Source organism: Monomorium pharaonis, chromosome 2, assembly GCF_013373865.1.
Source record: "Monomorium pharaonis isolate MP-MQ-018 chromosome 2, ASM1337386v2, whole genome shotgun sequence".
Lineage (NCBI taxonomy): Eukaryota > Metazoa > Arthropoda > Insecta > Hymenoptera > Formicidae > Monomorium > Monomorium pharaonis.
Genome location: NC_050468.1, coordinates 33,674,476 through 33,690,050, shown reverse-complemented (window position 1 = coordinate 33,690,050; position 15,575 = coordinate 33,674,476). Strand labels below are relative to the sequence as shown.

The window sequence follows — 15,575 nt, the reverse complement described above, 5'->3', positions numbered from 1 at the left end:
AATTGACCTTAATAATTTGAGTATTTTAAATTTTTTAATAAGTTGTGTAAGGTTGTATTCTTTAAGTCCATTTATGTAATCCGTTTTTTTAAATAAACATTTTTATCTATTTTAGTACAAATTTTCTTTCGGTTTAATAGTATGTGAATGTAATGCTTGAAAATTTAAATTATTACATAAATAATCTTTTTACATACAAAAAATAATGAATATACATATATTACAAATATTGGCACGCAAAACTGAACTTAATATTTGTCGATCTAATTCGAGCACTCTAATTCCACTTGCCGTTTCATTTGGAATTCACGCGTATAAAAAATTTTTCTATGCATCCCATTCACCATGCCGGCTTGCTGACCGGCGCGGCGCACGCATCGATTGTTCAGAATTCAAGGACGCGTCGAGCGGTTGTGCGGGATCGATCAGCCACCAAAGAGCGGCGGAGCTTTCCGCCGGAGTTTAAGTCCTAATCGTCATCGTAATCGCGCTGGAGCGGTGGTTTGAATCGCCTCTCACGATATCGGCGCGGCATTGTCCATTGTGCGCCATATACGTGCCGGAGGCCTCGCGACGAGACTTAGCATACGTGCATTCATAAGAACGTCGAGGGGTACGCGTCAAAAAAGCTATCTAGATGCTCGTACCTCGCGTTCGCGGACTGAGCAACCGAAGATTTAACACGGCAAAATTTTACATCACACGGCGAAATTCGATATTAAAATCTTTGATGTGGAGATTCTATCGAGCAAAAATGCGACGTCGTCTTTCCCTTCGTTTTTTTTCTGCTCGCTGCGAAAAGTGTCGACAAGTTTGAGAATTTCCGATGACAGAAATATCGAAGAATTGATACTTAGAATCTGTTGCTTGAACCTCCAGACTTCCACTTTCCGGCAGCAAGCGGATGTATCGAGCGAACAAACAAGATATTTTCTGTTAACTCTGTGAAAAGTAAAGGAAGTGTATCCTAACAGATTTTATCTCTTTATCTTGAAATTTAGAACTTATTGATTAACTTGCAGAAAACAGCTGCAAAAAACATGACAAATGCTGTAAAATATATTTGTTCATGAAAATATAAGCCTAATGTGATCGAGTATCATTAATAACACAAAATCTCTTTTTTTTTATTAATACAAATGTAGGAACAAGTTGACCAAGATTTCAATCTTCTTTTAAATAAATATTTTGCCTTCAAATATTAAATAATAATTAAGTATTTTTAGGCACAAATATTTATTTGATAAAATTTATATACGTAAATTATAAAGTTTCAGTTTTAGAATAAATTTTTAATAGAATTAGCTCACATGCGTAACAATGTTTTGAAATTGCTCGTTAACTGATAGTAAATGCAGACATTCTTTCGGATGTTGATTACAGCTTTAGTTGAACGCGGTTTCGGGATTCGACGAGAAAGAAGTAATGGAAAACTAACCGCGAAGAGCTTTGCCGTGGTCGTGGCGAGTGGTGTACTCTGGAGAGAGAGAAAAAAAAAGGGAGCGAGCGATACGAAAGTTTCGCGAGAGCCGTAAAGTGCCGCGAGTGCTCGGAGGGAGGCAGGGCGAACAATTTCGTCGGTTATAAAAGTAATGCGATACCCCGCGCGCACGTCGGAATATGGAGCGGTGGCGTCCATTATGGAAAAAGCGCGGCGGCGGGAAGTAACGAAAAATTTAGTGCCAAGCGAGACTAATCATTTAGGAAACTTTTTTGCGACGGTACCCGCGGGAATAGGGGTAGCTTCCGCGCGGGGCGATATATTTTTCAATATTCGTGGAATCAGAGACGCGGAGTAGTAAAGTAAGATGATGCCATTGAGAGGGCGCGCAGTATCTACTGCGCAATACGTTCGATTTATGTACCAATAGCTGTTCTTTAGTCAAATAAAACATCGAAAAATTTTATGACGATATTGTATCTGTCTCCGTAAAACTTATGCCAAGGATATCGCAAGAGAGTTTTATGATATACATATGTATTAAAAGATTAGATTTAAAATAAGAATTATTTTTGGAATAATGTTTTTAGATTTTCATTTGAAAAAAAAATTGTTATGAAATTAGAAGATTTAAAATGACAATTTTCTTTATAATTTTACGACTTTTATGAATTTTAAGTGATTAAAATTAATTGTGAATAAAACGTATCTACTTTATTACCGTAAAAAGTTACCGAGTTTCGCGTCAGATATCGAATGTGTTTAAATATCTTTTTTTTTTGACAAGAATTCATCATTCCTGAATGTTAACATATTCCACAAAGTATTTCTCATACATAGCTACAATTGCAATTAGACGCCTACGTACGTCTAAACGGGTGTACCGCAGAATTCAACGGTATCAGCAGCGGCAACTGCTCGTCAGCCGCATGAGCTTCTCTTCAGCCACAGACATCTATACTTACGCTAGGCCGCTAATACCGTTGGTTGGCGCAATACAAATTGAACAGCATGGTATTCGAATAGAGGAAATGGCAGTCATACGTAATCATATGTCGGTATGACTTGCGGGCATGCGATTAAAAATTGCACAAATAAAGCGCAATGTGAAGAGCGTGCCGGGGCATAATAGTCATAAAATTGTCAGCGTGTTATTTAACTCATAAGAAACGCATATCGAGTACATTGTATCCAAATAGCGGCTATCGTCATGCGGGATTTCAACTTCTCTGTTCGTCGCGTTTGCTACTATTGTTAGTGGTCTACTCTAAACGCAAACCAGTTTCTCGCGTTATTTCTGTAGACCGTTTGTTTACCTATTGCTGTTTTAAACATACTATTGTAATCGGTTTGTGTATTTGCATTCTCCAGAAAAGCAGATTTCACTTCACCCGGATCGATATTTCCTAACTTGATTAGAAACAATAGTCAAATCTTTTTTTTTTTTAATTTCTATTAAATTTGAAGTTGAGATGGAAAATTTATGTGGAATGTCTTGCAATTTTGCGTATTAATGAAAATGAAATAATAAAGCGAAACTGTAGCAAAAAATAAAAAATGATAGTAGTGAAAGAGGAAAATAATAAAGCGAAATATTTAAAGCAAATGATAAAGATTGAGATAGATATTACATAAAATTATAAAGTTATGCACACACAACTTTATGATATACATAAAAGTATACATGATAATCTGCGAATTATTTTAACGTTATTATAACCAATACCCTGAATATATTGTACTAAACACTTACGACGTACACTACCGTTTAAAAAATATCTGCCTACTTTGGGGTTTGTATGTATCTTTTTTTATGTATAATGCCATTTAAATTCTATTATATTTTCTCTATGCATATATAGAATATAATATTTTTAGCCACCAAGATTAAATCTAATATCTAGGAGATTATGAAGGAAGAAATTCACTTTTCTTTTCTTCATTTAATTATGAAAGTGAACAAATACTTTTAAGCGATACAAAATACATGTTTTTAATATTTTTTCCCCGCAACCTCTCTGAAAAGCAATTATTTTCCTTATTTATTTAAAAAAATTTCTTCAATCTTTATGGATAAGATTTTATGCTACAAGGACAAGGACTCGATAATGGCTGATGTAATCGACTGCGCCAAATTACATTTCCCAGCGCGTTAGAAGTGTGAGAAGATCGAGGAAATGGAGGCGCCACGTAGAGTGCCTTATAATTTTATATCGATCACCTTTACGCGGTTTTTTCTGTAATATACAATAAGGAAAGATGATTTTGTACTACGTCTTTAAAAACGTCTTCAAGTTATTGCTGTTTCTTAAATAAAGCAAACAATTAGGAATCTGTTCCATATATATTTACGACACCGTGTAATTAATATTGGACTTTTTGTGTTTCTTTATTTTTTTTTTTTTTTACATTAAATTATTCCAATAAGATAAAACTTGTGTCTGTTTTTAGGGTCTGTTGAATTAAAAAAATTCTTTGTTGCATTCACAGTTTTCTGCACTCCAATCTCCCTTCGCGCTGTTTTTATCCCTTCCGTTTTTTCGAAAGAAAAAAAAAGAATAAAACAATACGCTTCCAATCGTCAGGCGATACTAACTGAAATCGATGCAACCCAACTTACGCTTTGTCTGCATCCCGATTACAATCAAGATTTGCAATCGGTACGTTTTACTGTATGAGAGAAACGCAGGCTTTGTTTCTGGTGAAATTATTTCAGAGCCTGTATATGCGATGCCGCATGCACGTGCAGCACACAAATAAGCCGTATATTGCGTATGTAATGGATGTACAACTTGCAATCACGAGTCGGAAAGTCTCTTAATGTCTGTGCGTAAAAGGTATCTGCCGATCTCACACTCGTGTGTAATGAACGATAACGACAATTTTCTAATATTAGAGTTCGTTCCTCCTATCAGAGACGTGTTTCGCTCATTACATCGGTCGTTTCCTACCGTAATCTGTTCTTACTTCCATCACGTAAGAATGTTCCGGATAATGTTGTTACGCGTCTGTGCATAAATCTTAGGCGGTTATGTACGTGCGTCATAAATCATAGCCAGAGTACGGGACGTAGCGGAACTATCACTCAAATATAGATACTGCTAAGATAAACTTCGCGGAATGCCGATTGTTTCAGCGTCGGAGACATCGATCATTCCTATGACTGGTGTACAATTAAAAAACGGAGATTGATTCAAGTTTTGGCGGGCGAAATAATTTTAAAATAATTCTAGTCTTTATGTGAGTTTCTTTAAATTTTTGTTAACGCTTTAATTGTATTTTGCAAAATATACTCTCACTTTCTTGTTGAAAAGTAAAAGTTGCTGAAATGATTGCCTTTACTAACTTGAATTTTTCTCTGCGGTTTTTCCATCCTGTTTCTAAAATAGTGCGAACATCTGAAAGATATTATATCGTCTTTTCTATCACTCTTCGATTTTCAATGTGCGAGATGCGTTATATTACAACGTCTCTTCTAACGCATGTTATATCTGTAAGTCATAACCGCAATTGAACGCGGTGCAATTATGAAAAAGCAATCGATATCTCCGCTCGCGCGATGATACACGTTCGATCGGTCATTACCAATAATTTCTCTTGACTGCGCTCTCTTCTCTTTCTTTGGATAATTGACGCCTGGTCTACTATCCTTGCGAGTCATTCTCTTGACCGGTGACTTTACTCTTTCGTAGAACGACGACACGCACAATGGTGTCGTCGTCTATTTGCCTGTTATTCATGAGGGACCATCTTTCTCTTTTGCAGAGGCCGAATGCTGCGTTGGTGAGACTACCAGCGAGGCATGCTGGGAACCTTGTTACTGCGTCCTCCTGCAGGACGAGCAGACCCTTACGGCTTACAGGAGCGAGGATATGGCGGTGAGTACATTTTTCTTTAAAAGCCTTTCCAATTCCCCCGGATTTATCCATCCCGCGGCTGTTTCACTCTCTCCTCTGCGCACATGCGACACTGTCATAAGGCATGAAACGGATTTACACCGCTGTTGTTACATGTTTGTTTTCCGTAATGCGCGTTTTGTCGGGTTCTCCCTCAGATATTATATCAGGGGTTCTCAGAGAATGTGTTGCCAAATTTTACACAGAAAGAAAAATTAGTAGTAATTTAACAATTATTGTCCCATATGTAAAAATATAAAACCTTTTATATGTTTGATCATTTTAAATTTTAGCAAAATATTATATATTTTTACTTTATTATCATAATAGTCAAGAGCACAATATATACATAATATTATTGTTTTGATAATAATGGTATTCAAAAATTCGAATTTTTGGTTCGAAGATATTGTTATTCCTTGTGCGATAATTTTTCCTTTTTTACTTATAAAACATAATTTTGAATAAAAATGAATATATTTTTTTCGATAAAACTATTCAACATTTCTTCAAATGAGCATATTATGTCTGTTCAAGATTATCAAATTCTTTAAAGAAAATTTTATATTCTTGCTTATATTATGAGACATTGATTGTAATAATTCTCTGAAATTTTTTCTCATCGTCCGTAGGTACTATCGTAGTAATTTTTAATAATAATTTTATAAGTTCTCTTCGTGTATAAATTATATTTATTAGAAAGAAAGTTTATTAATCTCATGTCAAATTTGCAACAAATTTTCTCGAATTAAGGATCGCAATGAAATTTTCTCATTATACCATATTTGTGCAAATTTCAGTGGAATTACCACAAAATTTGCTGACAGCATAATTCCAATTTCGAAAGTTTACTAATATCTTCTCGAGAACCACTTCCCGCCCGTTGTGTACGTGCAATAACTTTACGATATACCTTTACAATGTCTTTACAATACGTTGGCACATCGGAGAACCTGTTTGATCGCTGAGTAAAATGCCACGGTAAAGGGAGCGCCGACCTCTAATTCGATTAGAAAGTTTATACTCCGTTGACTGACACGACGGACGGACACGTGAACGCTTTGAAGACTACGGACTTCTGCCCGCAACCGCGGATTGCGAATAACGTTGAAGATTATCTGGAATCGCCTCTTACACGTGCTACGGGACTCTCTTCGGCGATTCCCAAGTCCGTTCACTTTTGTAGGAAAAACCATCCCTATCGGCGTGTCGCAGCACACCGATTCGTGCTGCTTCGCGACGTTTGATGTTCCGTTTGATTTATTCATAAACACACAATAATGCAATATTACGCGCGTATGTTTTTTTTATTAAGCACATCATGAGTTGCATGATTTCAGTCCCGTAATCCCCGCGGACCTGATGATTTCCGAATATTTTTAACTTCACTCGATTCGATAGATATCGAGTTCCTTCTGTGCGCGACGTTCGTTACGGCATTCTTATACAAACGCGAGAGAGAAATTTGCTTTGAATACAACAGATTGGTTTTGGTGATATTCTAAAATATTACAGATAGAAAATATCCTGTGTAGCGATATCCTGTCTCTTTCTCCCTGGATACAAATAGCAAACATAAAGAATATATGTATCCATTGCTTTTAGCTTCTGGTAAAGCAAATACATGAAGACACGCAAATGGCTTCTGGCTCCTAGCAACGCAAACATATAAAATCATCTGAGCTGTCACGTGAACGTTAAACTTGCAAGTTGCGCGGATCACGAGCGGCTAAGCTTTTCCTTTTACGGTAGCGAAAGATTCGAATAGAATTTCTTGCATGGTACTGATCGTGTAACAAATATTCTACGGAAGCTTACGTGACGTAATATACGGTTCTATCCAATTGTACGTGCGATAGATATCTTTAATCTCGTTTATTCTTAATTAATGATTCCCCATTATCCAATCTCATTGCTAATTTATATTTCGCGAAATCGAAACTTAAAGCAACAGATGAAAGGATAAAGATACAGAGTTAAAACAAACATGAGATAGCGGATATTTCGGAATCGCTTCATTACCCCCGTGTCTCTTCTCCATCGTACTACGAACTGTCAACTTCTTTTTTTTCTACCTCTCTAATCCCCTCGGAGTGTGAACTCCGATCATTACTTTAGAGAAGTGTATTATCTTCGGTACACACAGCGAGAGCTATTTTCTTCCGATCCGAGACTTTCTTGTGCCAGCACAATTTAAAAGATATTTACACGGCCGACATTATTGTTAAATTTCAAATAGATTGACATTTTTAACTATATGATATAATGATTACGTTATATCTATAGATCTTGTTGATAACATTTGCACCAATAATAATATAAATATGGAATTGATATGAAAGATATAAAAAATTAAATTTATACAAAAAAAAAAAACATTTCTTATAATTAATATTGATAATTGACATTGATAATTGACATTGATAATTACTTAAAATCGATTTATCTTTTTAATTTATTAAGAATATTTGTTGTATTGCTTTTTGTATTGAAAAAATGTATTGATTACAGAAAAAAACCAGTGTATCCAACATCTTTTCGTTTCCATTCAAGAAAATTATTCTTAAATTACAAGAATATCATTTTCTTGATTAAACTATATAAAATCTTTATTCAAGTAAATTTTTTTGATTTAACGCAATATAATTTTATTTCAAGGTTTTCATTTTAAAACTAAAGGTATTGTCAAAATAACAATATCCTTTTTTTCTGTGAATGCTTTATTGACGAGACTTATTTTCAGTTGTTTTAAATACTTTGAGTTTTACAACGTATCTCTAAATTACTTTCACGTATTAATGAAAGCTTAAGATGCCCAGACTATAGAAACGCTCGTGCTGTTCCGTCATTTCGATTTCGCTGAGGCATGTTTTAGCTGACATAAGTGGTAACCATTATGTATTTAGGGTTGTCTGAGACTCCTGCGGAATTTTACTCCGTACAGGGCGCTTCTTTTTCCGTTCACATTTCGCGTGAGAGAGTTTTGCGAATTTATTCCTGTATACCTTGCTTCTATTCAACAATGTTGTAGGGCATCCTAAGTACCTTCTTTACGGAAAGGAATTCTTCGCACAATCAGTAATACGAAAATGCTGACGTTGGCTTTTTACAAATAGTATTAATCTTTTTTTTTTGAGCTTTTTTATTTTACAAATTAAATATGTTATTGAATATTTTTCTATTATAAATTTTACGATTACTTTTTATTGAATTGTATCATGATATTTCAGATAATTTATTATTAATTTGAAATAAGGAAATAGAACAATAAAGAAGAATAATAAAGTATTAAAATTATAAATGATTGTATCATGATAATTATTATGATAACGATTAAATAACAATTTTGTTAATTATTAATGTTGATCTTAGTCAAAATAACATTTTAAAAGATTTTGACAAATCGTTGCTTTCTTATTTAGTCATTGTAAAAAAATGGTATACCAGATGATACAGCAGACAAAATTTGTTACTCCACTTCAAGGTTTATTAAAAATTAATTATTTAACAAACATTAAACAAATGTTATTAAAATAACTTAAACTATAACGTTAACAAATGTTTCATGATTTTTTTCGAAATTTTCAACTAATTTTAAATAATTTTAAGGTAGAGAAAATAGCATCGGACAGATTATCTATTATTTTACAGAGTAATTTTACTAAAATTGTATACTGTTTATGTTATGTTTTGTTTGTGATTCATATGTACATCTATAAATTATTAATAGTTCAAATGTTCGCAATTCTCATACACTAATCTCATTCACTGTAGACTTATAGATACAATTCTTTCATTAACGACATCATTGACGTCATTGATTTTCAAATAAGATTCGGCAGTTGGTACAAAAGTCCGACAGTTAAATGTTGAGGTGAACATGCAACGCACGTTTATTATTTGTATTGTATGTACACGGTATTTGCACTCCATATCGTCACTGTATAACGAGAAACCGGAACTCGAATCTCACTCAGTAGATCGTTCTCTGAAACGCTGCTTTCTCGCTGCAACCAGAAGCCCTTGTAAATCCCCGGAGTTGGCCCTTAACCCTCGAGAAACTCCCGCGATACGCGATGTCGTATGTCGGATTAGTTAATTTGAATGTTGTGCCGAACAAACTTGTCTTCGCAAATGGCTGTACTTCTGTTATTCAGTCATATGAGCTACCTATATTACGGTTTTCAATTTTACACCAATCGCGATTTCTGTCTACTCGATCTAACTCTTCTGTGCTTTATTTATTTTTTATAACTAGAACGTATTTTTTAAAATTCTTTCTTAAAAAGTGTAAATTTCTTTCTTTATTTATTTGATTAAATATTTATATTATTTGGCCTTGTTCTTGCGCAATCAAAAAACTGTCGGCACCAAATATTCAAAATAGAAGCCACATTTCTTAATTTTTTATGAAAATAAAGAAACCATTCCGTAAATTTTACGGGAAATTACTTTGACTGCTTTGTGTCGCGAAATTCTGGAATCTATTTGACAAAATATTCTTCGTGTTAAATTGAGCACTTAATGTAAGAAACAGCTTTAGAAAAATTTACATTTCTATCTATTTATAAAATAGATGTGTGCACTTTTTGCATTAGTCATGCATCTTTTATGAATGTTCTCGACAAAATCTTTATATTACGACAGATAAAAGAGAGAGAGAGAGAGAGAGAGAGAGAGAGAGAGAGAGAGAGAGAATAGTACAAATTCAAACTTAACAACTCGCATGAATCATCATTCATACATGAAATCTCGCTCATGAAAATTTCGGTAGGTTTCACGTAGCGTAGCCCGTTACGGGAATAGTCTTCCCAGCGCATTTCAGCATATTGCGAAACAGAAATGCGGGACCCTGATTAGTACCTTCGTCGTGTACTCAGTTCCTTACTTTGAGAACTTGCTTTCTCATCTTGTGCCGCTTCAGTCTCGTCTCTCTTCCGTACGTCCGCTGTCGCCGTCTTCGTCTTCGCGAGCTTCATGTAGTCACTCGCACATCTCTACTACCGTGCCTTGTTATTACTAAATCAAGACAAGCGCCCTAACCCTCCCTCTCCTTCTGTCTCCTTCGTCCTTTCCTTCCTTCCATGTGTAATCACATTCAAGGGATCCAGGAACACGATTTTGCTTCGTTATTTGCCGCCGAGGCTAGCTCGAAGGAACGGGGTTAACGGCCATTGAGGGATTCCCTTTTTTCTCAGACAAGGTTTTTTTCTCTTCCGGGATGATGACGCTTAAAAATAGAAGTCTTGTGAATGAAACTTCACTGATATTTTATAATTAAAATTTTTCTATTGCAAGTCATAATAAAATATTTCATTGTCAAGAAATGCGAAGGAGAAGAGTGAAAAAAACTGACGAAGTACAGTACTTATTTGAAAAGTAAAATAATAATAACAATATTTATAGGAACAAAAAATTTAGAATTACTTGTAACAAGTTAAAATTGTAATTAATGGTAATTAATGATAATTCGAAGTTTTTAAACTCTGTTTTGATGACTATCTACTTTTCACGGAATTCTAAATTTCGTAATCAGAATTCTATTAAGATCCCAGCATCAATTTTATATCATTTTATGTCGGCCAAATTTTACAACACTTAGAACCTTGTCGCGATTTCTTGTGCTTTCGTTAGAACGTTTTACGATGTAACGGTTTATCTTTTGCCTTTACCGGAATTGCGGCGTCTCGCAAAGTGCACAGCGAGAACTGCTCTTGCTTTGATCCATTAGCACCTTGATAGTCATAAGTTGGATACGAAGCGCGCGCTGAGGCTCTCGCAACCTTTTCGTTGTGTAACGCGAAACAAAGGAGATGTAAATAACGTAGATTAGGGTAAACTGACGCGAAAAAGGATATTAGCCACGGTAAAATGAGCAGGAGGGTATTGCAGGAGGATATGCTTAATTAACCGAGTAATCCAAGTCGAAAACGCATATTGTGTAAGCAGTTTTATTGATTAACGTTTCCTCGATATAGTTTAATTTTTAATTAAGCTGATTTAATCGGATTGAGTTTTAACGTAACTTGTATTTTAAGCTTTACGAAGCTTTTAAGATTAACTATATAGGAAGAACTTTTTTACGGAGGTTATTTTAATTTTGCGCTCTTTTTTAACGGCACCATTTGAATATTCTTCGGTAATGGAAGATGCATTTGCATTTTTTCTAATCGCAGATTTGACGACGGCATATTATTATTATTCGTCCCGATTTATGCATTGCGGTTAGACTCGTCGATACGCACGACCAAATCTGATCTAGTCTGGTGATAAATTATGCACTGGGTGTCTCGAAAGATAACATGCACCCTCTCTGCGCTTTCATCCCTCGATAATGGCTCCCTTGATGCACCCAAGGACATCTTCCTTGCTTCTCATCTACGCCGACCAATCGCGCTTCTCTCTGAGCCCTTAAAGTGCCTATTTTAAGTTATATCGGTTATTATGGAAATTTTTTGAAACAATGAACACTAAATAACTAAATAATATACAGAAAAATCATCATGTTACTTTATTTTAGAATAGTATTTTTTAAACGTTAAAAATAAGACTTTGAAAGCAAATGAAAATTAGAAAATCTTTTATCTTACAGTATATCACTATTTATACTATTTCATATTTTATAATAATTTATATTTTTACACTATAATAAAAAATAAACGTCTGAGAAATTGAAATCCAAAATTGGTATAATAGACATTAGTAGCAGAATTCAGACAGCCTTGTAGTGGAAAAATTAACTACAAAAATTAATAAATTAAGTAACAAAATATATTTTTAGCTTATTTAATAAACTTTGTTGTTTAATACATAGAAATGATACAATAAAAATGGGTTGATTATATCTATTTGGAAAAGAAAGTTTAATTAATTTTTGTAAATATACAGATCTTTAAATTTTACGAGTGATACATTGCTTAATAATAAATTTATGTTATACTTGATTTTATTCAATTTTCTCAGCATAATATGTCTTCTCAGTCTTTTGCTCTTTCACATACAAAATATATCCTGTGAGAGCAACACATCGTCTTTTTTTTTTCGGAATGAAGCGTGCCAAGTTTTTATAATCAACATATATATGTAACAATTAATCAACAGTGCGATTAAAGCGATCTGTACTGCAATAAGTCTTACGTGAAAATATGTCTCGATTTGCTTCTTCTATGGTATGTTTTCGGTCTATGGGTTTGCACGATTTCTATAATATTTGGCGTGTATTCACACTCGTCACGTACGGCACGCGAGAAAGAAAATGCGATCCCGTCTATAGAATCATCCCTAGTAGGGAGGAAGTTAACGGGGTGCTTTTGTGCATTAAGTCACTGGCTCTCTCCCCTTTTCGCCTTTTCACTTCTTGCTTTCCTTTCCGTGTCGTTTATGAGTTCTCGTCTAAACGTGAGACGAATGAAGTACTGGCGATTAAATACGTCCCTTTCTCTTCGATCTTATCTATTTTTTTTTATTATAGATTTATGCGTTTTTTTATCAATGTATTGTCGTATATATTTTGTCTTAATACACATTGCGTTTTTTATAAACATTGTTACAAAATAACAATAAATTGTTTTTATTTTTTAATTTTTTACATAATTATCTTTTATTACATAATTTTATGTAATCTATAATTGTATGTTGGCAGAAAATAGGAAAAAATACATAAAATTTAAATCGGAAATTAATGTAGAATATTAAATAATTATTTCTATAATTATTACATAATTACATTGTATAATTTTTTTGCAACACGTGTAAAACTGAGAACAAGCGTTATATGTTGAGAGTTCTACAGGTGCTAAATAATGGTACAGTTTATTATATAAATGAGACAAATTATATAAATTATTTTTCTGAACCTTTGTATATTATTAGCGAACTGTTAAATAAACTCTTAATAATTCTCTTATTTTAAAATCACGAACAGGAAGAAATTTATTTTACATTGTCAACATTTTTTAAATATATTTTTCTCTTTTGTGGGTAACATTCTTTTTTAAATTGTATTTACCTCGTGGTTTCATGTTTGCCGCATTATTAAATTTTTCTTTCGGAACATTCCAACTAGAAGCATTCCAGGAGAAAGCACTTTATAAATTGGATATAATACGAAAAGGCATCGCCTGACGATACTTTGATCTTCGTTTCCTCGAGGCATATATCTTATTTTGCGTTACACGCACGAACTGGTCAACTAGGTATCACTGGTAGATCAGAAGCAGCCAATCGTCTATCCCCTTCGCGAAAGAGATCTCGTCTTCTCGTGGAACCGGTAACGTTTGTTCGTCTCGTCCTTCATCGACCGACACGCGCCGTTTGCACTTTCGTTCGACCCTTTTTTTCCCCAGAAGCGGAAGCTTACAGGATCGTAGGTATGAGAAGTATTTTTGGTGTGAGGGGTTTTTCTCGGGTTTCCTCGCATAGACTACCCGAGACGACGTGCCCTGTACGTATCTCGCTTACCTCGTGAAAGGGATCCTAGGAGGATTCGGGGCTAAGGACCTCCTCGACTCCTCGCTAGAATAAATCGACTTCGCCCTTTCGTATCGCCTCCGAGCTCCTCTTACCTCCAGAATCACCCCTGAGAGTGGGCGGAGTCCGACGAGCCCAGAAATTCGTCGGATCGCGGCAGTCAGGGCAAGGAAGAAAGACTGTCGGTGGAAAGGCTTGTAAATCTGGAAAGCTTGTTTAACTCCGGCCGCTTAGTAATTCTCGGACGGTGATGTCGCCTATAATTAACGGAGGCGAAAACTCATTATAAATTGTAATTGAGGCATTACGCGATAGTGCCTGAAATATATATACTAACCGTCCCTATCCATCTGCCATCATCTTTCGTTGCGAGATGAGACTGCAAACATTGCTCTGTTCCGGGGCGTGCGGTAAGTGCTGGAAGGTGTCGATCAAGAGATGTTTATTTTTGCGAAGCAAAATTTACTCAAATTTTTACGTAACTTTTCGAATTTTACACGAGGTCGTGAATATGCGGCTCGCACTTTAATAATATTAAAATATTTAATAACCGTTTTATAAAACACAGGTATACATAAAGTGAACAATAATTTTTATGCATCCTATTATATTAAGAAACTTGACAAATGTAAGAGAGAAATCCCTTTTTTTTTTTTTTAAGATGAATCATATTTCTACATGATAATATTTCAAGATATATTAGATTACATTCTATATTACATAAAGTCTCTTTTGTAATAATTCCTATCTCTCTTTCTCTACGAAGCTTTGACATTTTATATGAAAGGAATGAAAGGGGTGTAAGTCGAATTTATGCATAAAAGGAGATAATATACAGATTTTGCAGCGCATGCCGAAAAGGGGAAAGATTCGTATTATCGTATTACCTTGAATTAAGGGGGTTTCCTAAGGAGATTTGGATTAGAATCAAAAGAGAGAGAGATTCCTTCCGCGTATAGTTGCGCACAAAAACCTTTGCTACATTAAGCTAGAAAATCTTTAACATGTCATAAGTAGTTACGCATATCTGTATGCATTTAAAAATCAACCGCAACTTGACGAGGACTTGTGTAATCTGCGAAAATTACAGATGCGCAATTTGCATGTCGTACGGGATAATTTTAGAACACACGGCGCACGGAAACATAACACGCTGCATACATTATTCATAGGCGGGACGAGACATTTTGCTTTTAACTAGCTCATTTTTAACATAATCTCTGTTTTACAACGGAAATTACTAAACATCGTCGCATAATTGATTATCCGCAATCGCATTACGATACAATAGCTTATATCTCAAAGAAAGCCAATTAACATAATTCGCACGGTTATCTATCAGACTGCATTAGAGCAACGGAGTCATATCATATGTAATTGAAATTTGTTCAATCTCTATCGTTTTACCGCTCATAATAATTCGTCACGTTTGTGCTACTCGTTGCTGATTAAACGACTTTGTCCAGTAATCCCTTTGCTATATTATTCACTGCTGACTGCATTATTAAGAACATTAAATCCACCGATCTCGGAGAGAGGGGGCGAAAGGGAGAGAGAGAGAGAGAGAGAGAGAGAGAGAGATAGCAGCCCGAATGCGGCAGGATATAACCGCTACGCAATAATCTCTTCGGCTTAATGCCAGCGGTGTGTACCAAAGAGAGTACACAGTCGGAAGCTTAACTGTTAGACGCGCGCGAGAGGCCGCGGGGGATCGGAAGGTCATGGTATTTCGTGGTTCGAGAATCGAGGGGATGCCTGTAAAGAAACGG

The 15,575-nt window shown here is 35.0% G+C and overlaps 1 protein-coding gene across 5 annotated transcripts in view; it reads left to right on the top strand.

The window, feature by feature from the left end:
• Positions 1–15,575, top strand: part of LOC105834665 (ras GTPase-activating protein raskol) — a 313,516-nt gene that overhangs the window by 129,471 nt on the left and 168,470 nt on the right. For all 5 annotated transcript variants that reach the window (XM_036282614.1, XM_036282613.1, XM_036282612.1 and 2 more), the window contains one exon: positions 5,207–5,319. In XM_036282614.1, coding sequence (XP_036138507.1) covers positions 5,207–5,319 — 113 coding nt within the window. The remainder of the gene's footprint in view (positions 1–5,206; positions 5,320–15,575) is intronic.